The 25,791-nt window shown below is 47.0% G+C and overlaps 2 protein-coding genes across 3 annotated transcripts in view; both read left to right on the forward strand.

Moving 5' to 3' along the window:
• Window positions 1–590: 590 nt before the first annotated feature.
• Window positions 591–23,904, forward strand: LOC128843822 (uncharacterized). Its single transcript, XM_054040937.1, has 2 exons — window positions 591–632; window positions 23,081–23,904. The coding sequence occupies exon 2, from the start codon at window positions 23,134–23,136 to the stop codon at window positions 23,869–23,871; it is 738 nt and encodes a 245-aa protein (XP_053896912.1). The 5' UTR covers window positions 591–632; window positions 23,081–23,133; the 3' UTR covers window positions 23,872–23,904.
• LOC128843806 (ephrin type-B receptor 5) overlaps window positions 628–25,791 on the forward strand; it is a 152,235-nt gene continuing 127,071 nt past the window's right edge. For both annotated transcript variants that reach the window (XM_054040927.1, XM_054040935.1), the window contains exon 1: window positions 628–1,021. The gene's annotated coding sequence lies outside the window, so the exon portion shown is untranslated. The remainder of the gene's footprint in view (window positions 1,022–25,791) is intronic.

Genomic DNA, 25,791 nt, shown 5'->3' on the forward strand with positions numbered 1-25,791 from the left:
CTCCGGCAGCTTGGGAGCTGCTGACGCTCTTGCCTCTGCCGGTGGAGTGGAGAGGGAAGGAGCCGCGGCGGCTGGGTTTGGGGATCTGGCGGGGGAAAGCAGCGGCTGCAGCAGTAGCGGGAGCTGCTGCTCCGGGGCGGGGGGTCCTGCAGCCATACAGAGCCCCCTGCGCACTGCACGGAACCTCGGGAGCTGAGCCGGGCCTCTGCAGGGGGAGAGGAGGAGCAGGGGGCTGAAGGGAGAGAGACCCCAGCAAGGGAGACAGGCAGCTCAAGGGAGAGAGATACTGGGAGAAATCCTAGCAAGGGAGAGCGAGAGATCCCACCCTGGGGAAGAGCCAAAACAAGGGAGAGAAAGAGCTCCCAAATCAAGGGAGAGCGAGAGATCGTAGTAAGTGGTAGAGCGAGAGAAATCCCAGCACGAGGGAAATTCCAAGAAGAGATCAGAAGAAGAAAGGGATCGGGAGAAAGGTCCCAGTAAGTGGGAGTGAGAGCCTAGCAAAAAAAGAGAGCCCCATAAGAGGAGTCTTCCAAGCAAGAGATCCTATGAAAAAAATCAATCCCAGTAACAGAGAGATTCTAGGCAGAAAGCGACCACCAAGCCTAAGAAGACAAAGCACTAGTCAATGTACAGTAAGTAACAGTCCTGCACTGGCCCCAAGGAGATGGACTAGATGAGACCTACATTCTTAGTGTTTTAACTTTTCTGATGCTATGAGATAGATTGGCATAATTCTAGCAGAAAAGGTCCCTGAGAAAGCTTCCTGAATGACCCTAGAAAGATCAAAGTAAAGAGGAATATTATTAGGATCCCTGCAGACTAGACTGCAGAGAAAGAGAGAGGGAGAAAGAGATATCACCGTATACCAGGAGGAGAAGGGAGAACACAGGAGGGAGAGAGAGAGAGATCACAGAGTAAAGACGTTGTGATCCCATCAGAAGAGATCTGAGAGGGAGCCATCATCCAGAACATCCTCGGTTCTCTGTTGTGAGATCCTAGGGGAGAGAGAGAAGCAAACCAGGTACTTTTTCTGAGTGACATTCCAACTCCTTTTTTATGGGAAAGGGGGTTTGTGCTGTTTAAAAACCTGTGTTAGTGGGGCTGGAAGGGGGTGTCCAGACTTCCCTCTTCTTTCAGATGCTATATGCAAGCAGAGTGGGGAGAGATGAGCTGTATGAAATCAGGTCATGGTTTTGCTGCTGCACAGCTGGGCTCATGGATATTACAAGCACAAGCAGATATTGCTCCCACATGCATGGCTCGGTTTGCTTGTTTCTGGCTATTTTTCTTCTCTCTGTAGCTCTTTCAAGAGCATCTGCTAAGTGATGCCTTTTCTTTTCCTGAAGCAGGGAGAAATATGTGGAGCAGATTTACCCTCGGTGTAACTGCCGAAGTTGATGGAATTACACTAGGAATGCCTTTGGCCCTTGTGTGTTTAGGTTGTTTAATGTGCCTGCAGTGGGACATGCAGGGTATATGTGTGTTTGTGGGGGAAGGAGGGGCAGGGTAGGGGTTAAAATTAACCTACTCCCTGAGGATGGTGGAAATTCATATACCCAAACTGACAAAATCTGTGTCAGTGTGTGGGTTGTGACAGCTAACCTCACATTTACTCTATGGTCCCAGTGAAATGATCTAACTTCATTCAAAGTCTCACCTCCTATACCTGTCTCCCTTGGTTGAGGAGGAGAGCTCTTGCCCTCTCCCCCAGCTACATGGACAGAAGATGAAAGATAGTGAGGGAAAGAGTGCCCCAAGAGGGGAATCCCTCAATAGCCCTATTACTCATTAATTATTCTGCTGGGGGTGGGGAGGGAGAGACCAAATGCAAATAGCAAACTGGATTACTAACACAGAAGGCAGTGGTGATGGGGGAGTTGCCTCCAGCCATGTCTCCTACTGCTGCTTAGCCTGGCACTGCCTCTTCTCCCCATACCCAAGCAGGCCTGACACCTCAGCTGGGAATAAAGGGGAAGCTCCCTCCCTCCTCACTGTAGTGGGGTCCTTATCAGAATCCTAGAAACTAGATCTGGAAAGCTCTGTTAGAACACAGCTAATCCATCTCCCTCTCCTCCCCCTCCCCCTCCCCCCACTGCCACTGCAGGATTGTACCCTCCTATCTATTCTCCTGCCAAGGCTTCCCTTGGGGAGACTATTCCACAGTCTAATCAATCTTTGCTCTCACATGTTTCCTTAGCTCCAGCCTGAAAATATCACTGTGGCTTAAAATTCATCCCATAGTTTCAACCCCTTGTATTTCTGTAAACAATTCCTCTGGGTGTTGGTAGCCCTTAGATACCTGGAGGCAGTTATATCCCTGCCCCCGTTCCCCCACCACCCACACTCCTTTAGGTGGGTTAGATTTGTTAATCTCTCCTCATAAGTCAATCCCTCTCTCCAGCCCCGTAATAATTTTGCTCACTGTTCTCCGAATTCCTTCCAGTTTGTCGCCATCTTTCTGGCAATGGGGTGTCCAGGACTGTATGTGTGTGAGGTGCCTTAATACTGGGCAAAGTATCGTCGCCTCACTCTGAGCAGTGGAGCCTTATCAAGAGGGACTGTTGCCTCTTTGCTCTGAGTGCTGGAGCAATGTTGGCCTGGTCTGCACCTAAAATATAGGTTGAACTAGTTGTTCACTAGTGGAGTGAAAAATTCACACTACTGAGACACGTAGTTAAGCCGACTTAAGCCCCAGTATAGACCTGCTAAGTTGATGGAAGGCTTTTTCCCTCAATCTTTCTACCACATCTCAAGAGGGTGGATTAACTACAGTGATGGAAAAACTCCTTCTATTGCTGTAGCAAGTGTCTACATTACGACACTACAGTGGCACAGCTGCAGCACCCTCCCCCCCCAATGTGTGTCACTGTCCCACAAGCTGCTGTATATGCCCATAACAAAGATACCTGCTCCCTCAACCCATGAATGATCAACTTCCTTATGTCCATCATGTATGTTCGCCTCCCCCCAAGACACACACCTCTTCCCCTTCTCTGAGCAATGTGACTGACTCTTGCAGGTGCATCTCCTGCCCCTCTGCATGTCTTCTCCCCTGAGATACTCATCTTCACCATGCATGCTTCCATCTGGGAGATACTACACCCACCCTATGCACACTTCCCTCTTATAGGCTTCCTGAGACACCTGCTTTGTGATGGGATGCCCATGCACACTGTTGCTTTGTGGGACACCTGGCTTCAGGAATGCTCCCCTCCCTGTGTCTGCTCCTATTGAGACATGAATCCCCTCTATATGCACGCTCCACCATTTTCCCGCTCCAATGCCTTGGGGGAGCAGGGGAATGCACCCATAACACCCCTCCCTGCCCATTTATTGTTTTAAAACAAAAACACTATTAATGACAGTTATGGTGGTGGAGTTAATTTTTGCTTCTCCTGACTGATTTTAAAGTTCCCCCAGCACGAATAGCTTGGCCATGTGCGTATTTTATGATGTATATTTAACACAAACAATAACATACACGTGCAGAAGAAAAAGAAATAAAATATATTACATATAATCAGTGTGGCAAAGTTAATGTTGCTTGAGGGAACCCTAACTTTTTCATTGCTTGTCTTTTTGTGATTTTTAGCTGCTGCCTTACAATGCAATTCTGTTTTGCAAAGCTTGTGTATAAATGGCATCATGGGGCTCCATGTTTATCATCCATCAACAATTCCAGAACAAATGGGCTCAGCTTACACTTAAACAGATTTTACAGAAAAACAAACAAAAAGAATGTGCAAAGTGGAATGCTCACCTAAAACAAAACCTAGGAGGGAGTTGATGAACTTAACCTCTGTACTTTGTTCTTATTTATGTCTTTTCCTTGCCACCCACCCCATCTTTCTCTTTTTCCCTTCTCTTCCTGCTTCAATGTTATATTACTATTGTATCTTACCATTATAAAAAAGAAAAACCTCTTGCTCTATTTTGTCAGAAAGCTTTGTATCATCTTACAGTAATCATGTATTTTAAAGATTGTTTTTTTAACTGCCAGTCCCACAAACTCAGCTCAGCTCTGAAAGTCAAGCTGGGCTTTTTCCAACTCTCATCTCATTACTACTAACAGAACTTTTGCACATTTACATCTATGTCACCCCAATGCCTTCATATTTACTCTCATTGACACCTGTGCAATCTCATGACCTTCAATGACTGTGCACAAATGTAACTTTTTGGAGTTTAGTAAGCGCACCTGTAGATGAGGCACAAGAAAAAATGAAGTTCAGCTCCCTATCTCTGAGCTGTACTGATTCCATAGGGTGAATAGAAGTAAAAGACAGGCAAATCTTATTTTAATCACTAAAATCAGCCTCTCTGGCTCTGAATATGCATAAGGAGCAAGTCTGCTGAGTCAGAGGCCATTTGCACAATATCACTTTTCAGAGTTGAGATGCACTATATGTTGTTTGTAATTAAGAAAAAAATAAAATGCATTAGTGGTGTCTTCCCAGTGGCACGCATACAGTGCTTACAACCAATATTCCTGTGACTTCACAAATTGTGTACTCTTTTAAATGTACTCTTACTACATCTGCTCTTAAAGAAGCATGCACTTAATGGAGGCACTGGTGCTGTGTTTGCAGGAAATGCACCTATGCCTCTACGAAGTCAGCTGGGAGCCACTTGGGGACCTGGGAAAAAGACCCCTCTCTTTCCCAGGTATACACCACCTGAGAGGTGCTTGAAGACAGAGGCGCTGACTTTCTAATGTGCCGGGGGGGTGTTCGACCCCCAGCTCTGTCCCAGGCCCCACCCCCACTCCATCCCTTCCCCACTCCTGCCCAGCCTATTCCCGCCCATGCCCCCCCCAAGCCTCCACCCTGCCCCTTCCTGCCCCTGCTTCTTCCCGCCCCATTGCTCCCCCTCCCCTCCCCCAGCGCCTCCTGCACACTGCGGAACAGCTGATCCACAGCGGGCTGGCGGCACTGGTGGGGAAGGGGCTGATCAGCAGGAATGCCGGGACGGGAAGGAGCTGATGGAGGGGCTGCTGGTGGGTGCTCAGCACTCAACATTTTTTCCCGTGGGAGCTCCAGTCCCGGAGCACCCACGGAATTGGCACCTATACTTGGAGACCAGCTTCTGAAACAAATAGCACATTTGGGATCCAACCTCTTACAATCACAAGTTTCAAACTTCCAGGGCTCTAGGCTTCGGTGCATTCTGAGCTCAACGCTCAACTGCAAAGGAAATTGGGATTGGATGTGACTGTGAGCTAATGATTACTCATTCAGGCACACACAGCTCAGGGGGGAGAATAAGAGAGTTGCCCAGGGAGAAGGGGAAGATGCCTGATATTCTGGAAACAGTGCACTCTCTGAAAGCCATGTGCTTGTACATGAAACATTGACCTTTAAGTGCTGGGTTTATAATGGGCTGAAAATTCCCATTTGCCCAGACCTGTGTGTTCAAACAGACATAACCTGTGGAAACATGGACTAATTGCTAAGGAGGAGTACAAAAGAATAGCACAAGCATGTAGAGACAAAATCAGAAAGGCTAAGGTAAAATATGAGTTACACCTAGCAAAGGACATAAAAGGCAATAAGAAGAGGTTCTTTAAAGACAGGAGTAAAAGAAAGTTTATGTCTTCTTAGCAGGGAAGGAGAGCTAATAACTGATGACATCAAGAAGGCTGAAGTGTTTAATGCCTATTTTGCTTCAGTCTTCAATAAAAAAGTTAATAGTGACCAGATACTCAACAGAATTAATTTTAACAACAAGGAAGAAGCAATGCAAACCAAAATAGGGAAAGAACAGGTTAAAGAATATTTAGATAAGTTAGATCAGGATGGCCAACCTGAGCCTGGGAAGGAGCCAGAATTTACCAATGTACATTGCCAAAGAGCCACAGTAATTTGTCATCAGCCCCTCCCACCCCCGCTCCCAGCGCCTCCCACCCCTGGCAGCCCCGCTGATCAGCGCCTCCCTCTCCCTCCCCCACTTCCCATTCAGCTGTTTCGTGGTGTGCAGGAGGCTGGTGGGGGAGGGAGGAGCGAGGGCACGGCAGGCTCAGGGGAGGAGGCGGGAAGGGGTGGAGTGGGGGCAGGGCCTGTGGCAGAGCCAGGGATTGAGCAGTGAGCACCCCCCGGTACATTGGAAAGTTGGCACGTGTAGCTCCAGCCCCGGAGTCGGTGCCTATACAAGGAGCCGCATATTAACTTCTGAAGAGCCGCATGTTGCTCCGGAGCCACAGGTTGGCCACCCCTGAGTTAGATGTATTCAAGTTGGCAGGCCTGATGAAATTCATCCTAGGGCACTTATGGAATTAGCCGAAGCAATCTCAATCATTAGCAATTATCTTTGAGAATTCATGGAGGAAGGGTGAGGTCCCAGAGAACTGGGGAAGGACAAACATAGTAACTATTTTTAAAAAAGGTGAACAAAGAGGACTTGGAGAATTATAGATCAGCCAGCCTAACTTGAATACCTGGCAAGAAATGGAAGAGATTATTAAACAATTAATTTGTAAACTCCTAGATGATAATAGGGTTATAAAAAATAGCCAGGGTAGCCTAATTTCCTTCTCTGACAGGGTTATTGGCCTAGTGCAGAGGTTCTCAAACTGTCGTCTGTGGACCACCAGTGGTCCGCAAGCTCCATTCAAGTGGTCTGCAGATAGTTCCCTCTAAGGTGCGTGTCTAGGCAGCCACACACGAGAGAATGAAGGGCCACCCACCTAATGAGTGGAGCCGTGCAGGTGTGGCTCCAATTAGGTGCCTGGACATTGGAGAAGACGCACATGTAAGGTGAGATGGTGGCCTTGGGGGGAATAGGAGGTAGGTGAGAGGGGGTAGGGGGAATTTGGGACATGCAGGGCTGCAGAGGCCAGAGAAAGAGGTGACTTTCCCCAGCTCCAGGGCTGCGGCTGCCAGGGAGAGACAGCCCTCCTTCCCAGTCTCAGCTCTGTGACTACTGTGGTGGGGGAGAGACCCCCCCTTCCTTCCCAGCACCAGCTTGGGGGCTGCTGCGGTGTGGGAGAGAGGGCACATCCATCACATTAGAAAGGTTAAGACTACTGATATTGAAATATGAGTTGTGTGCTTTTATTTGTAGAACAAAAAAAATTATTATAAAGGTTTTTTTATATAGTGCTTTTATCCAAAGCGCTTTACAATAGTTAGCTAACAGTACAAACAACATCTGGAAAAATCAGTAAGTGGTCTGCCGAGACCCTCAGAAATTTTCAAGTGGGCCACGAAAAAAAAAGTTTGAGAGCCACTGGCCTAGTTTATGGGGGGAAGAAATAGATGTGAAATATCTTGATTTTAGTAAGGCTTTTGACACAGTCTCACATGACAGTCTAATAAGCGAACTAGGGAAATGTGGCCTAGACGAAATTACTGTAAGGTAGGTGCACAACTGGTTGAAAGACTATACTCAAAAAGTAGTTATCACTCGTTCACTGTCAAACTGGAAAGGTGCATCTAGTGGGGTCCCACAGGGATCAGTCCGAGGTTTGGTACTAGTCAATATTTTCATTAATGACTTTGGATAATGGAGTGGAGAGTATTCTTATAAAATTTGTGGATGACACCAAAATGGGGGGTGAGGGGGGGTGTTTTCAGGCAATTTGGTGGACAGGATTAGAATTTAAATGACCTTGACAAATTGGAGTATTGATATGTAATCAACAGGATGAAATTCAATAAAGATGAGTGCAAAGTGTTCTCTGTGATGAGAGAAAAACAAATTCACATCTACAAAATGGGGAATAACTGGCTCGGTGGTAGTACTGCTGAAAAGGAACTGGGTGGGGGGTTATAGTTGATCATAAATTGAATATGAGTAAGGCTGTGAGTTTTTCACGGAGGTCACAGAAATCATGGATTCCATGACTTTCTATAACCTTTCTGTGTCTCTCCCCACCCCCCGCCTCCTCCAGCAGCAGCAGAGTTTGGATGTGGGAGGGGGCAGGGGACCTCCCCCTTGCTTAGCTGCTAGGCGGAGACATGGCCAGGCAGATCTGCGTACTGCCTCTGCCCAGAGTACTGGATTTGCAGCTCCCATTAGCCAAGAACCGTGGCCGGTGGGAGCTGCGGGGGCAATGCCTGCAGGCGGAGGCAGCGCACGCTGCAGAGTTGCTTGGCCACGCCTCCGCCTAGCAGCTTAGTGAGGGGGATGTCGCCTCTTCCGGGGAGCCTCCCAGGTAATGCTGCCCAGAGCCTGCCTCACCCAGTCCTGTGCCCCAGCCGCCTGCCCCCTCCCATACACAAACTCTGCTGCTGCTGGGGAGGGAGGTGCGGAGCCAGGTAGGGAGCCTGCTGGCCCGCCACCCCTCCACCCCACAGCACCAGCGGGGGTCCCGAGGCGTGTGCTGTCGCCTGTGCCACCCCAGCACCAGCAGGGTTCGTAGGCGCCTCCCCCCAGCACCCAGGCCGCTCTCCCTCAGCCCCCGCCGCCAAGTTTTAGTCACGGGTATATAGTAAAAGTCATGGACAGGTCACAGGCTGTGAATTTTTGTTTACTGCCCGTGACCTGTCCATGACTTTTACTAAAAATACCCGTGACTAAAACGTAGCCTTAAATATGAGTCACCAATGTGTTGTAGTTGTGAAGACTGCTATTATAATTCTGGTCTGTATTAACAAGAATGCTGTATGTATGACACAGGAGGTAACTGTCTCACTGTACTTGAGATTGGTGAGGCCTCCGCTAGAGTACTATGACCATTTCTAGGTGCCACTCTTTAGGAAAGTTGTGGATAAATTGGAGAGAGTCCAGAGGAGAGCAACAAACATGGTAAAAGGTTTAGAAAACCTGATCTCTGAGGAAAGGTTAAAAAAACTGGGCATGTTTAGTCTTATGAAAAGAAGACTGAGGTGGGACCTGATAACAGTTGTCAAATATGTTAATGACTGTTAAAAAGACGAGAGTGATCAGTTCTACAAGTCCACTAAAAGCAGGACAAGAACTAATGGGCTTAATCTGCAGCAAGGGACATTTAGATTAGATATTAGGAAAAACTTTCTAACTATAAGGGCAGATAAGATCTGGAACAGGCTTCCAAGGGAGGTTGTGGAATCCCTGTCATTGGAGGTTTGTAAGACACAAACAGCTGACAGGGATGGTCTAAGTTTACTTGGTCCTGCCACAGCACAGGGGGCTGGACTTGATGACTTCTCGAGGTCACTTCCAGCCCAACATTTCTATGATTCTATGATTTTGCAGCTTGTCTTTTTTCCAGATTTGCCATGTAAATGTGTCCTTTGCTGTGTCTGCAGTTTCCAGTTTTAGCCATTTTCTGCACTGACTCCCTGAAAAGTAGTCAAAGTGGGTAAATTGCATAATTAAATCATGTGTACTAGAGATGGGAAAAATCTTTTAATCTTTCCTCCCAACCCCTTGACTTTGAAGATGAGTTGTGGGACACTGACCCTCCTCCCAGTTATTGTAAACTTTTTAAAGTCCCAACAGTGACCTGATCCTCTCTTCCAAAGTATAACCCTCCAGCATGCCAAGCATGATCTACCCAGCTGCCCACCCAAGGTGCACTATGCAGGACACAGAAGGTTGCCTAAGGCCATACATATCTGGCTGTCTGCAGGGTTTGACAAACCCAAGAGTGTCTAGAACTGGAAGCAAAGTTCCCCACAAGGAGGGCCTTTCTCACAGTATTTCTTTTGGGATGGTGGAGGAAAGGCTTGCAGAAGGAGACCTGTTTTCATGAGATTCCTGGATATGTTCTGCAGACTCGAGGTTCAGGAGAGCCTCCAAACTTTCAAATGGGTGTCAGAACCAACCTCCAAATGGTTAGGTTCACTTGCTACTCATGCTAAGGCTGATCCTGGGAACTGTAGAGTAAGACCCCGTCTTACCTCTGTTTCAGGGAAAAACTGTTTGGAAGAAGGTTTCAGAGTGGTAGTCGTGGTAGTCTGTATTAGCAAAAACAACGAGGAGTCCTTGTGGCACCTTAGAGACTAAAAAATTTATTTGAGCATTGTACATTGGCCAAACCGGACAGTCTCAATGCAAAAGAATAAATGGACACAAATCTGACATCAAGAATCATAGCATTCAAAAACTAGTAGGAGAACACTTCAATCTCCCTGGTCACTCAGTAACAGACCTAAAAGTGGCAATTCTTCAACAAAAGAACTTCAAAAACAGACTCCAACATGAAACATCAGAACTGGAATTAATTTGCAAACTGGACGCCATCAGGTTAGGCCTGAATAAAAACTGGGAGTGGCTGGGTCATTACAAAACCTAAACCTAATTTCCCTAATACTAATTTCCCCCTACTGTTACTCACACCTTCTTGGCAACTATCTGAAATGGGCCACTCTCATTACCACTTCAAAAGTTATTTTTCCTCCCTTGGTATCCTGCTGTCAATTGAATTGTCTCGTTAGACTGACCTCACACTTGGTAAGACAACTCACATCTTTTCATATATTTATACTTGCTCCTGTGTTTTCCACTCCATGCATCTGATGAAGTGGGTTCTAGCCCACGAAAGCTTATGCCCAAATCAATTTGTTAGGCTCTAAGGTGCCACAAGGACTCCTTGTTGTTTGGAAGAAATGATTCGTCTCTGGTGCAGTGGCACAGAGAAGGGAGGGTTTCTGGCTGTGACAAGGCAGGTCTGGGTTGGGACTCTTGCCTGGAGTTGAATCCCAATGGTCCCTCCACTCCTAGTTTGTGCTTCCTTTTCTGTAAGCTCTGCACTGTAGCACCTTAGGTGCTAGCAGTGACGGGGAATGTGAGTGTAAATGCATTAACATTTTAATCATCGTATCAACTAACCACTCTCAGAGCAGCTCTAGATTATACAATGGTTACAACACCAGCAGTTGATCTGTGCCATCACTCACACCATTACTAGCACAGGATGCACCAGTGGGAAAATGGGCAGATAAATTCTAGCACGGACAAGGCCTCAGTGATCTTCTTTCCCCAACTACTAGTCCCTAACTACTGCTTTAGATCAGAAATCAGCACAGGTGAGGCAGGTGTGTTGGGGGTCAGGATGAGGAAGATGCTGCATAAGCTGCATTGCAAATCAACAGGCTGGCAGGAGCATCCAGTGGGACGAGAGTTTGTGGCTCTCTCTCCCGCCTTGATGCAGGTGGTTTCAGTGGTCCGTGTGTGTATGTGTTGGCTTGATTTGCGTCTGGGGGTGGGAGAGTAAGGCAGATGCTGAAGATGCATATGCAGTGAAGTACTAAAGATGGATGGCGCCTGTGGGTGAGGTGCTCACTGGATGCTCAGGGCTAAGAGCTGCCCTTCCGGACAGACTCTCAGTATGGAAGGGCCCCTTCTCTGCTATGACAAGACTGAGGGATGGCTCAGGTTTAGTGACTCGGTTTCAAGCCTTCCTAATTTTTATTTTAAAAATCAGCTTGGCAAAATGCTCATTCCTTAGTGAGAATAACCTCTATGCTGGGTCTGGAGCTTTACACCAAAGCAAGTGGCCTCAGTTTTGGGAAAAAAATATCTGTTTGGGGCAAGGGTAGTGTGTTGCCCCACTTTCCAGGCTCAAGCTGGCTAGGGCCAAACTTTCAAAGGTGGTAACTGGTTTGGGGTTATCTCTGTTTGTGGGTGTCCCCCATTGAGACACTGAGGGCCTGGCTTTGAGAGGTGCTTAGCACCCACAAGTCCACTTGAAGTCAATGAGCGCTGCAGGTATTCAGACCTCAGAAAACCAGGCCTCTGTGTATCTTCAGCACCCAAAATTGGTGGCTACTCTTTTGGATGTTTTATCCTAACTGGATTTTGTTAATTTGTCCTCTTTTAATAAATAATCATAATAATAAAGTGTTGGAGAGAGTGAAAACAGGCAAACCAACTTTTGGAAAGAGGCCAAGAATGGAAAATTTCATCCCTAAAAGAAAATTATCGAAAATGGGCTTCTTGTCCTTTAATAAAGTGTTCACCATTGGGCAACCCTAACCTATGTAATTAACTGTTGAAAGAGTTAAAAAAATGGAAAGCTGCTCTTGTCCCTGGCCTGCTTTGCCAACTGAGGATATAAACTAGTCCTTAAAATCATTGTGCCTAACAGTGATGCAGCAGCTTTTGGGAGGGAGGTGGTGGGGGAGACTTAGGAATATCAGATGATTTCTGTTACCCTTTTAAAACTTTTTCCTTGGATGCCCAGCTCCTGGGATTGGGGTAAGTTTGTCTCTTCTACTGTCTTCCTTCCCTCCCTGCTTCTGAGCCACCCTGATGGGATCAGATCAGTCTCTGTAGGCACTAGCAAGACTGCACCTAGAATATTTGTGCTTAATTGTGTGCGCCTCAGTGCCTGAAAGACGTTGATGAATTGGGAGTTCAGAGAAGGGTAACAGAAGTGATTAAGGGGCTCTAGGGAATTCATAAGGCGCTATTAAAAGAACTACAGGTACTGTCGAAATGATGAGTAAAGAGGAGCTGCTATGGAGTTGAAGGTTGTAAATGCTGGAGAGGGAGAGGAATTGTTTAGAGGACCCAAGGGAGTGTAGCCAAAATAAAAAGAAACAGAATGAAATTGTGAAAGGTGGAGGATTTCAGGTGGGATATCGAGCATTTTTCGTACCCGTGAGAGCCTGTGAGAATGTGGAATGGCCTCCCAAGGGAAGGGCTGGAAGCCCCCTTGCTTGGGCCATTTGAAAGTAGGACTAGATAAACTCCTGAAAAATGTACAGGGAACAATCCTGCATTTGGCTGGGAAGGGAAAATAAAAAAGATGTCAATGAACTAAAGAGGTCTTTTCCCTCCTTCCAGTTCCTTTAGTTCTAATAAGAATCTCAGCAGCATCTGGAGTGAGGGGCTCCCATCCTTGTAGAAAACCCATCCTGACAGGTTCAGGATCAACTGAGTAATAGCAGAGGCTAGTATGTAGCGGGGAGGTGATGGGTAAGCTCTGTGCCCTGCTTTCATTTTAGGTGTAATCTCTTGTTGCCAAATGTGGCTGTGACGAGATGAACGGGTCCCCAACATCCACTGTGAAATATAGATGAGCCTATGAGACATGCAGGAGGAAGAATGGGCTTTGAGATTTATACATTATTACTTTCATCTCCGGTATTACAAATAACCCAAACACACACCAGAAAGCGATGTTACAATCCTGAAATTTTTATTGGACACACATACATGCCACCCTCTGAGGCTAGCTCTCCTCTCCCTAAATATTAATGGTACATACAATTGTCCTGATGTTGGACGAGCTAGAAGCGCAGGACAGGGAGGAGGAGGAGGAAAGGATCAAAACCTGTCAGTGCCCTACTTGACTCCATAAGCTGTTGTGTGGAATATGTCCACTGAATCCCTGCTCAGTGCTTCTCAAGGAAGTAGACAGCTTCCACAAGGTGTCTGCCAATGTTCCACTGGCAAATCTAGGTCCTCCTCAGACCCAATCACTCCTTCCCTATTCCATCCACCCCCCTCTCTGCCTCCTTACTCCACACCCCACTCCAACCTTCCCCTGATGCTGCCCTTCCAGCCTCATCTCACCCTCCAGCAAACACCTCCTAGAAAAGAGTCTGAAGTAATTGAAGCAAAGAGTATGCACAGAGTATTAATTATGGTGCCTTTTGAAAGTGTCCCTCATTGCTCTGCTGTGGCTGACCAACCATTAAGAGAAGCTCTGTGGATGCTGTTCTGGAGCCCCCCATCATTAACTGTGTGGTCCAGAATGAATCCTTCATCTGGAGGAGATAGTCCTTTAAATGAACAGCTGGGTATGTCTCATGGTATTGGGATGAAAGCAAATTAATGTTACTGATTTGAATATTCTTCTGGAGCGGAGCAGGGGCCCAAGAAACTCCTGGTACTTGTTGCTCAGTTTAACCATTTGAACACCAAGGAAGAGAATATTGGTCCTGAGGTCCTCTTCCCACCCTCTCCCACCCCTGCAGCCCCATACTGATGTCCTGTGTCCCTTGGTGATCCTCTTTTTCTCTCCTTTCCTAAGCTCAAGGCTCCTCTCACAAACCCTGGTCACTGAAAGCATCCTCACCAAATCCTCTCCTGCTGCTGATTCTCCCCATCCAGTGATGTCTTGGCTCTCTTTCCAGTCCTGATCCTTCCCTGATGTGACACAACCAACTCCCTGACCTGCAGTTGTTATGATAATACCTCAGTCTAATGCACTCCTTGATCTTTGCCAGGTCCCTACCTGACATCTGGCTAAGCCCTTCCTAGTTTCCCTCCCCTGCATGCTCTGCCTCCTTAGGTTCTATCTCCAATGTAATTCCTACCATGTGTTTTGGTTGGTTGCTTTTTGGGAGGGTTGGGGAAAGAGACTACTTACAGCAGTCCCCAGTATGGTTAAAATGGGGCTCACTCTTACTGCACAGATTAGGTTGAACCATATTTTAAACAAATTCCTGACCCATGTTACAGCCATGCAGAGTTGATTTTAAGTGTAAAGAGGATCTTTAGAAGTAGCCAGTTTCCAGCATTTTGTGCTTGTTATTTTCTTCTGTAGATCCAAACACACCACATAAAGCTGGATGAGCAGTGTTATAAGCTACATTTTACAGAAATGGAGGCAGGTAGAATTAATGATAGAGGTGGAGGCAGAACCCAGGTTGCCTAGCTTACAAGCCAAGTTGCTATGCATGATGCCACAGTGGCTCTTGAAGAGTAAGCTTCCATTAAGGTACTTCGCGGAGCATATCCACAGGTACCAAAATTAGCTCTGCAGTGCAGGGGAGCAGCCACTCCTTCAGACGCTGCACAATAACAGGGAGATTTTGGCCAAGGACACTGGGCAAAGCCTCATGTAAGCGTGTACAGTGGTCCAGCTGTTCCAGTAACAGAAGAAAAGGCCCAGTGTGGTGTTTTCCCAGGCTTTCTTCTTGCACCTCAGCAGGCAGAGAGTATAACAAATGAAGCAAAGAAAAGTCTCTGCTTGGGCCACAGCCTACTCCTCCAATGGGGGGAGCTGATTCTCCAAGGACTCCTCTTCCCTCTGACCACCAGAGAGTTGCTTTTTTGGAGTTTTCCTGGAATTATGGCTTGGCCCTACAGTCCCCAGCCCTGCAATTTTACTCTGCCCAATGGGAGAGCTGCATGGGTAATCAGGTTACGCACTGTGCTGTACCCCCACTCGACGGCAATGGGATCTTTAGTGTTTACAGACAGTCCAGGAAATGTTGCCAACCTGCAGCTCCCTAGGGCCCCACCAGTGCTAGGGAGAGATTTACTGATCATGCTCTAGCATCTGAGTGAGTGGGAGTGTGAGGAGCTAGCGAACAGGAGCAGCAAACAGGGAAGTTTTGCGAGGGGATTTAGAGAGGGGTTGTGAGAGCCTGATACTCCTAACATTCTCTAAACTTAGGCCAATAGACACCCCTCCTCCCAACCCCCCATACCAAAACAACCCCCTCCCCCCCAAAAAAACCCAACCCCTCCAAAGGCTGCAGGAGTTTAAATAATGCAGGCAGAAGTCCAGTAGCAGAGTGGGGTCTATCCAGTGTTATTGCACTGAATACAGCATGTATGATTATCTACCCTGTGGGCAGGGGGTGTATGTGTAGATTCAGTGCAAGGAGCTCATGTCCCTCAGAGACCGTGTACGGGCTTTAGAGAACAGAGTGGCTGAACTAGAGGAGCTAAGGGAGATGGAGAGGTACATAGATGAGACTTTTGGGGGCACAGTAGAGTGGTCCCATCCCCAGTCTGAGAGCCTCTGTGCTGTTCAGGAGGATGAAAGTCTCGGGGAAGGAGAACATCAAACTGCAGCGAAGGGAAACGGTCCTGTAGTTGAGACCCAGGGTAGTCAGTAGGTGGACTGTGGGCCAAATCTAGATCGCCAGATGCTTTTGAATCGACCCTGAAATTGTTTTATGTACTTATTATTATTGTTGTTGTTATTTTTTTAATTATTATTTTCTCTGGAGTCTGGAACTTGACCATACCTTGACCAAGAAAATTAGACCTTGATAAAAAATAATTGACTACCTCTGGTTGATACCCTCCTTCCAGATGATGTCCTGGTATTCTCTTGTACTGAGAATACCTCTCCATGGGATGGAATGTCAATTATTAGGAAGAGACAGGTAATAGTAATGGGGGATTAGATCATTAGAAGTACAGATAGTTGGGTTTGTGGTGACCCAGAGAACGATCTGGTGAATTGCCTGCCAGGTGCAAAGGTTGCAAATCTCTTGAGTCATCAAGATAGATTTATGGGGAGTGCTGGGGAGGAGCTGGTGGTCATGGTAAATGGGTACATGTAGGTACCAGCAACATAGGGAAAGGTACAAGAGTGAGGTTCTAGAGGTCAGATTTAGGTTGGTAGGTAAGAGATTAAAGCCCAGGACCGGCATGGTAGCATTCTCTGAAATCCTTCCAGTTCCATGTGCAGGGCCAGTTAGACAGGCAGAACTTCAGGGTCTCACTGCGTGGATGAGATGATGGTGTAGTGAAGAGGGCTTTAGTCTTATTAGGAGCAAGGAAACCTTTTTGGAGCAGGAGGAGCCTATACATGAAGAATAGGCTCCACCTAAACCAAAACAGAACCAGATTGCTGGCATGTCAAATTACAGAAGAATATAAGATGGCAATACTGGGTCAGACCAATGGTCCATCTTGCCCAGTATTCTGTTTCACAACAGTGGCCAATGCCAGTTGCTTAAAGGGAATGAACAGAACAGGCAATCATCGTGTGATCCGTCCCCTATTATCTACTCCCAGCTTCTGGCAGTCAGAGGCTAGGGACACTCAGAGCATGGGGTTGCATCCCTTACCATCTTGGCTAATAGCCATTGATGAATTAGTCCTCCAGGAATTTTCTCCACATCAGTCATGAATTTTATAGACCTGTATCATGTCCCCTCTTAGTTGTCTCTTTTTCAAGCTGAACCAGTCTTTTAATCTCTCCTCGTATGGAAGTAACAATTAAAATGGTTGTAGAGGAGTTTTAAACTAAGGGCTAGAAAAATGGGTAAGCAGTAAGGTGGCAAGTTTACAGATGATACAAAATTACTCCAGACAGTTAAGTCCAAAGCAGACTGCGAAGAGTTACAAAGGGATCTCACAAAACTGGGTGAGTGGGCAACAAAATGGCAGATGAAATTCGATGTTAATAAATGCAAAGTAATGCATATTGGAAAATATAATCCCAACTGTACATACAAAATGATGGGGATCTAAATTAGCTGCTGCCATTCAAGAAAAAGATCTTGGAGTCATTGTGGATAGTTTTCTGTCCACTCAAAGTGTAGCAGCAGTCAAAAAAGCTAACAATGTTAGGAACCATTGAGGAAGGGATAGATAATAATATCGTAATGCCACTACATAAATCCATGGTACACCCACACCTTGAGTACTGCATGCAGTTCTGGTTGCCCCATCTCAAAAAAGATATATTAGAAATAGAAAAGGTACAGAGAAGGGCAACAAAAATGTTAAAGGGTATGGAACAGCTTCGATAGGAGGAGAGATTTAAAAGACTGGGACTTTTCAGCTTGGAAAAGAGACAGCTAAGGGGCGATATGATAGAGTTCTATAAAATCATGAATGGTGTGGAGAAAGTGAATAAGGAAGTGTTATTTATCCCTTCACATCATAGGCACAGACTCAGTGGGTGCTCTGGGGCTGGAGCACCCTGGGGGAAAAATGGTGGGTGCTGAGCATTCACTGGCAGCTCCCTCTATCAGTTCCCCCCACACCTGCCAGCAGGTCCCGCAGATCAATGCCTCCCCCTCCTTCCCCATGCCTCCCCGCCCGCTGCAATCAACTGTTCGCGGCGTTCAGGAGTCTCTGGGGGAGGGGGAAGAGGGAAGGGGAGATGATGCGGCACGCTTCGGGGAGGGGGCAGAACTGGGCAGCAAGAAGTGGGAGTGGAGTGGGGGCGGGGCCTTGGGGGAAGGGCCTGGGGCAGAGCTGGGAGTTGAACACCCCCTGGCACTTTGGAAAGTTGGTGCCTGTGCTTCACATAACACAAGATTCAGGGGTCACCTAATGAAATTAATAGGCAGCGGGTTTAAAACTAACATAAGTACTTTTTACACAATGCACAGTCAACACGTGGAACTCATTGCCATGGGATGTTGTGAAGGCCAGAACTATAACTGGGTTAAAAAAGAATTAAATAAGTTCATGGAGGACAGGTCCATCAATGGCTATTAGCCAGGATGGTGAGGGATACAACCCCATGCTCTGGGTGTCCCTAAGACTCTTACTGCCAGATCCATCAGGGGATATGGATCACTTGATAATTGCCCTGTTCTGTCCATTCCCTTTGAAACATCTGGCATTGGCCACTATTGGGAGACAGGCTATTGGGCTAGGTGGACCATTGGTCTGATCCACTATGGCTATTCTCATGTTCTTAAGCTACTGCTGATTGTAGAGACGAGACAGGACCAAAGTTCCCCATAAGCTGGAGCCCCTGCTGACAGGCATCAATCATAGCAGGGTGCTTGGTGCACAGCAGAGCTGCATTCTGGGCAACAGGCTTCTTCTCCCTCCCTGCTCCTCTCTCACTGGTTCATATTTCTGTCTATATGTTCTCACGCCAAATACTGTAACTTACAATTAAAGGCTGCTCAGTGCATTGCCTGTCAATGGAATCCACAACATACAGGGAAATCAGCAAAGCTGATGTTGGTTCCTTATTCTCAGTTCCTTATTCAAAGACCACCAGTTAAGGCAACATTACAGTCCAGACCAACCTCAGTATTTGCAGTGGTAGGTTAGTGAGTACAGGGGGAGAGGGTTGGGGTGAGGAGATGGCTGAGAGTGAAGGGTATAAAGTGGGGCTGTGGGAGCAAGTCTAAGGTAGCAGCACAGGCAGCAAAGGGACTATGCTTGAGTAAATCTCCACTTGTGCTGTAGACTGGTTGTTTTAAAAGGAAGCATTCTACTTTCGGGCCCCTTGACATACATAAAAACAGTGATGATGAATAATGGTAATAATTATTTTTAAAATAAAAGTAGCCTATGTGGGAGGAGAGTGTTCAGCGCTATATGGGCTGAAAATTTTAAGTGTTAGAGCCATTTGTTAGCAGAGGGAGTGGAAGAAAAGTCTAAAGGTCAAAAAATCATTTTAACTCCCTTTAACTCCTAAACTACTGAACCAGTTGCACTTCTAACTTTCCTGAAAATTCAGGGCCAGAGCTGCAGAGCCAAATCATTAAAGTCCAAACAAAGTCCTTCGACCTTATTGAATTTTTTTTTAAATTCTCAAAGAGGACATATATACAACTTGAGTAAAAAATCCCTAACTTTGCTCCCCATCTTTGCCAACTTTTACCCAGGGAGAGCAATGTAGTTCGGAAAGAGGTATAAAATGTCTCTAGATTTGCTTCTTCATCAAGTTATAGTGCTGGTCAGTAGATTTTTGTGCCTCAGCTGGTAAATTTTCATGACAGTTCTGCAAGGGTTAGTTTTTAATAGAAAATGGCTAAGAATATTCTTTATTAATATACAGCATCCTCCTCTGAGGCATGTGAGCTCTCGCTATCCAGATATTTGTTTGACGTTAACTGGTAGAAAAAAACTTGGCATTGTGATCATTTATCTTTCATCAGCAATCAAAGTTTGGCACGGAATAAAATCTTAGCTTCAGTCACAAAAGAAACCAGTTCTGGACCTTCTCCCACTGAAGTTAGTTGCTGGTGCTTAGCAGTTGCCCCTCTCAGGTGCTGGCGCTTAGCAGTTTCACCTTTCTTGTGGCAGCACATACTATAGTTAGATGTGTTTCCCCCTAGCCTGGGTATAGACCGTGAGGCATGACTGAGGCAAATAAAGACCTGCTTGAAGGGTTTGGGTATGTACCCACGTTCATACTCTATGCACCTCTCTACTCACCCATGCCGTGTCTCCCTCTCTATACAGCTATTTCTAGCAGTGTAGTGCCCCATACTGGATACCCATTGCTGCAGTCTTCCTCTGCCACAAGAAAAGACTAGCAGTGGGGAAAGGTTCTGGCAGCTCTCCGTAACTGGAGCCTTTGCCCGCCGTAGGGAAAGACTCTGGCAGTGAGGAAAGGCTCTATCAGCTTCCCCACTGCTGGAGCTACACATACATTACACATGGCCACCAGTGGTGTATAGCATAGATATAGCCTCTGAAGGTTGGTTCCTGTTTTCTGGGACATGAGCTTTTTACTTCTGACCTCAATTGCCTGAACATTGTGTGGGGAAATGATTTATTCTCTTCTATCTTTTATGCGAGAAGCTTATGTATTTTCTTTCCTTGATAAAAAACATCTTGATGTTTTCAAACTTGTTTATATGATGGTTTGGGGCAGGGCCGGCTCTACTGTTTTTGCCGCCCCAAGCAGCGTGCCGAATTGCCGCCACGGACGGCGGGGGCAGTCCGTGTGCCTTTAGGGCGGCACGCGCATTTCCGCAGCGGCAGTGGCAATTCGGTGGCAGCTTCTGTCTTCAGCCGGAAGACAGAAGCTGCTGAATTGCTACCGCGGGCAGCTGAACATAGAAGCTGCTGCTGAATTGCTGCCGCAGGCAGCTGAATATAGAAGTTGCCACCGAATTCCCACTGCCGAAATGCACATTCCTTCCTAATGGCACATGGACCTGCTTGGAATGCTGGTGCCTGGAGCCAGCCCTGGTTTTGGGGCACTGACTACCACAGAAGTGACTGAAAATGACATTGTTAATCTAAATGTTGTTCTTGCTCCTGGTGCTGGAAAGGGAATCAGTTTGCAAAGAATTCTAAACACCACAAAGGTGAATGTTTTTTTTTACCCAAAAGGAGATAATGTTCTATGGATTATGACTGTCAGGAATATTTAACACACAAATGCTCTTAAGGTTGTTTTGTACACTCAGTGAGCCACTTCAGGAAAGCTTTAGTGCTCTGTCCCTGAGGCTGTAAATTCACCACTTTCCCCTCCAAAATGTTAAACACCCTCCTCTGCAGATATATCCTTTCCTAATCACACACTTGAAGGTTGAAAGCATCAAGTTCATTTCCAAGTGGATAAAATTGCATTTCAAGGGCCTTTACACAGTTGTATCAAGGGAAGTTTCTCTAGACATAATAGATTGAAATTGATCAGGAGAGTCCACTGAATCAGTAACTAGAGCTATTATCCGTTCTTGCTAGCAAAGAAGATGAATGTGATGGGGTAGCCACAAAATTTTCCCTTTGGGCACTCTCCATTTTATTTCTCATTTGAGAATTCGAAAGATATAATTTCTCCAGCCTTTCTATTTTTAGGGCAGCTTTTACAAGACATCCGAAGGGGGAAATGCAATGACCAAAAAAAAAGGTTTATTCTGGTTTTAGATTCTTTATGATGTATAAAAAAGGCCTAAATTTTTTTTTAGGAATATTTATTTTTTGCCTGTTTTAATATTGGAAATGTATGTCTTGTCTTCCAAGTTTTCCTTGGAATACTCTATGGAGTACTCATGAACTGACAGGATTATTGCTTCAAAAACTGTCAAGCAAGGCAAACCCAGTTGAGAGAGTAAGAGATTTTTATTCAGACTGTTTAAAAGATTGTGTGTGTGAGCACGCGCGCTCTCTACATATTTAACTCAAATACCTAATGAGCTCTTGGAAGAAAATGTATCTGTTAAAAGATTTGCAACCATACCCCTTCTTATTTATTATTTATATTACTGTAGCACTTAGAGGCTAGGGCCCCATTGTACGAGGAACTGTACAAGCAAAGAGACAGTCCCTGCTCTGAAAAGCTTACAGTTTAAGGACATCTACACTAAAGCTGCTACAGAGATACAGCTATGGTGCTACAACTGTGCCGCCGTAGCATAGACAATTTCTGCATCTATGGAAGGGTTTTTTCTATTGCTGTATTTAATCTTCCTGTCCAAGAGGTAGTAGCTAGATCATAGAATATCAGGGTTGGAAGGAACCTCAGGAGGTTATCTGGTCCAACCCCCTGCTCAAAGCAGGACCAATCCCCAGACAGATTTTTATCCCAGTTCCCTAAATGGCCCCCTCAAGGACTGAGCTCACAAGGCTGGGTTTAGTAGGCCAATGCTCAAACCACTGAGCTATCCCTCCCCCCCCCCCCGATGTAAGCTTGCTTAGCAATGCTAGCATTTCCCACCTACTAGCGTGTGGTGTTGCTGGGAATGCTTGAACTCATCGTGCACTGAGTGGAGAAGCTGCTGCAATGAAATTGACTGCATAAAGTGGTTTGTTGCATTGCTTGCCATTGAGATGATGTAGAATGTTTACACACCAAGCTTCTTTGTGACAGAACTATTTTAGCATAACCATGCACAATGCCTGCCATATCTCGCTACAGGAACATGACTAAGCATCACCCAGGCATGTTTAAGAAAGAGCTGGCCTTCCCAACTGATCGAATGCTGGTTTCTGAATTGAGCAATAAAGGTGCAGGGGACCATCATGATATTTGGTCTCTTTTATTGAGATCTTGAACATCTTAGTGTAAGCGTGGTGAGGCACCCAGATTTCACAGAAATGATACCAAAATAAATGCTTGCAATAGTAATACTAATAATAAATAACAGAGATGTTGCAGGCTCTGAGTGATCCCAGCAATAGTTTCTTTCAGTGCTTAGTTGCTTAGCATAGGCAATGTCTGAGTAGTTTGAGCATTCCTTAGGGGTTTGCACTGGACTCTTTTCTGGCTGCTCTACTGGACAGAATCATTAAAGCAACTCTTCCCTCCAGAAGCTTGCGGAAACTCGAAGAGCCATTTCTCTTTTTGGACACTGTCTAAGGGTATGTCTACACTACGAGAATAGTTCGATTTTACTTAAATCGAATTAGTGGAACTGATATTACAAAGTCGAACATGTATATCCACACTAAGAACAGTAATTCGACTTTGTGAGCCCACACTAACGGGGCAAGCGTCGACATTGGAAGCGGTGCACTGTGGGCATCTATCCCACAGTTCCCTCAGTCCCCGCTGCCCATTGGAATTCTGGGTCGAGCCCCCAATGCCTGCTGGGGAAAAAAATGTGTCGAGGGTGGTTTTGGGTAACTGTCGTCATTCAACCGTCACTCCCGCCCTCCCTCCCTGAAAGCGCCGTCGGGCAATCAGTTCGCGCACTTTTCTGGTGAGTGACAGCGCGGACGCCACAGCACTGCAAGCATGGAGCCCGCTGTGACCATCGCTGCAGTTATGGCCGTTTTCAACACTTCACACCTTATCATCCACCTTTTTCAGAGGCAGATGCTGAGAAATCGGGCGAGAAGGCTACGGCAGCGTGGTGAGGAAACATGCAGGTCATCGTAGATGGCTTCGCCGCGATGGGATTCCCAAACTGCGGTGAGGCTATAGATGAAACTCACATCCCTATCCTGGGACCGGAGCACCAGCCCAGCCAGTACATTAACAGAAAGGGCTACTTTTCAATGGTGCTGCAAGCACTGGTGGACCATAGGGGACGTTTTACCAACATCAACGTCGGATGGCCGGGCAAGGTTCATGATGCTCATGTTTTCAGGAACTCTGGTCTGTTTAGATGGCTGCAGGAAGGTATTTACTTCCCGGACCACAAAATAACTGTTGGGGATGTGGAGATGCCTATAGTGATCCTCGGGGACCCAGCCTACCCGCTAATGCCCTGGCTCATGAAGCCCTATACAGGCGCCCTGGACAGTGAAAAAGAACTCTTCAACTACCGACTGAGCAAGTGCAGAATGGTGATGGAGTGTGCTTTTGGACGTCTCAAGGAGAGATGGAGAAGCTTACTTTCTCGCTCTGATCTCAGCGAAACCAATATCCCCATTGTTATTGCAGCTTGCTGTGTGCTTCACAATCTCTGTGAGAGCAAGGGGGAGACGTTTATGGCGGGGTGGGAGGTTGAGGCACATAGCCTGGCTGCTGATTACTCCCAGCCAGACAGCCGGGCGATTAGAAGAGCCCAGTGGGACGCGCTGTGCATCCGGGAGGCTTTGAAAGCTAGGTTCCACAGTGAGCAAGCTAGGTTCCACAGTGAGCAGGGTAACCTGTGACTATTAAGTTTGTTTAAAGAGCAGCTGAACCTGCCCCCGTTTCTTTATCCACTTAATGTTGACTATCCTCTCCAGTTACATACCCCCCTCACCCCGTTGCCCCCCTTCCAACACACCTTTAAAAATAAAATAAATGGAACTTTGTTCATTAACACCGTTTTCTTTATTAAGGGTTTCGTAGTAAAGGGTTGAAACTGGGACGCAGACTGTGGTGGGGAGCGGGTGTAGTGATGGAAAGGACGCTTCTAAACTCGAGGAATGACAGGCTCCTGCTCCTAGAGCGGTCCGCAGTGGTGGACTGGTTGTTTCAATGGAGCCTGCCACCCCTCCTTTTCGGGACTCTGTGTGTGGGGGCCAAGTGACTTTGTGGCGGGGGAGGACGGTTACAGAACCCCTGCAGCGTGGCTCTGTCATCCAGGCAGACCGCTGCATAAGATCTGTAACCGCCCTCCCCCACCACAAACTCACATAGCCCCCCCCCCCCCACAGAACATGAAAACCACCTGCCAGACTGACCAGGGTGCCTAGTGACTGCAATGTGTGTGTGACCTGCTGCTGAACCTGCCCCCGTGTCTGTACCCTGGTAAAGGTGACTGTCCTCTCCAGTTACGAACCCCCTATACCCCCTTCAAACACACTCTCCTCTAAAAGAACCTGACGGAAACAGTAATTAACAGAAACATATTTTTTATTAATAACTACACAGTTAGGGGATGACACTGGGACGGGGGCTTGGGTGAGGTGCTTTTGGAGTGAAGGAAAGGACTTATCAAAACTTTGGGAATGAAAGCCGTCTGGTACTTGAGCAGTCTGCAGGGGTGGAGTGACTGTTTTCACGGCCCCTGTCACCCCTCCTTCTTGGGACTTTGGGTGAGGGGGGGATGGGACTTTGTGGCAGGAGAGGGCAGTTAGAGATAGACTGCAGCGGGGCTCTGTCCTCCTGCCTCCGGTCCTGCAGAACATCTACAAGGCGCCGGAGCGTGTCCGTTTGCTCCCTCATTAGTCCAAGCAGCGTTTGAGTCGCCTGCTGGTCTTCCTGCCACCACCTGTCCTCCTGGTCGCTGTGTGATCGCTGGTATTGCGACATGTTCTCCCTCCACTGGGTCTGCTGTGCCGCTTCGGCTTGGGAGCAGCCCATAAGTTTGGAGAACATCTCGTCCCGTGTCCTTCTCTTTCGGCGCCTAATCTGCGCCAGCCTCTGGGAGGGGGATGCCGGGGTAGGTCGGGAGACACTCACAGCTGTGGGATGGGAAAAAGGGAGTGAATTCCTCACAAAGATACATTTTTATGAACAATGAACATAGTCTTTCTCTGTGAACAAGACCATGCACAGCACCTATCACATGCGCACTCAGGACAAGGTCGAATTTTCGGCCTTCCCATTCAGTGCCTGGGGTCTTGGAGTATAGATCACACAAGCGGGGCAGGACAGCGGAATTCGGGTAGCAGGTGGACATGGTAAGCCTTTTGGCTGCTGAAAGCTTAATTTATAGCAGTGCCCTCCTTTCACGTTCAAAGCAATGCCCCTAGCGTTGGCCAGTTCCTGCTGCCGGCAATCCAGCCAGCATGAACTCTGCCCCTGTCCCACCCTCCTTGCGGCTGTCCCTGGGAAAGATCCCTGTATGCTGCCCCTGTCCCGCCTCCACTGCGTGGCTGTAAACCGCCGGTTACAGTTATGTAAAGGAACAGGCAATCAGTCCCAATACTAACATTCCCCTAATTTAAAGCAGGTCACCATGAGTGATATCACTCTGATGAGGATTTCGGACACAGAGAAAGACCGCATGCTGCGTGAATGCCAGCAAAAACCAGGGCTGTATGCAGCCATGCTGTGCGAGGCACTGATCCCGGAGTACTTGCTGCTAGCCTGGCGCAGAAAAGTTTCCTACCATGGAGGATGCAATAAGGCCGCTCTCCCCA

This window comes from Malaclemys terrapin, chromosome 1 (assembly GCF_027887155.1).
Source record: "Malaclemys terrapin pileata isolate rMalTer1 chromosome 1, rMalTer1.hap1, whole genome shotgun sequence".
NCBI classification, from domain to species: domain Eukaryota; kingdom Metazoa; phylum Chordata; order Testudines; family Emydidae; genus Malaclemys; species Malaclemys terrapin.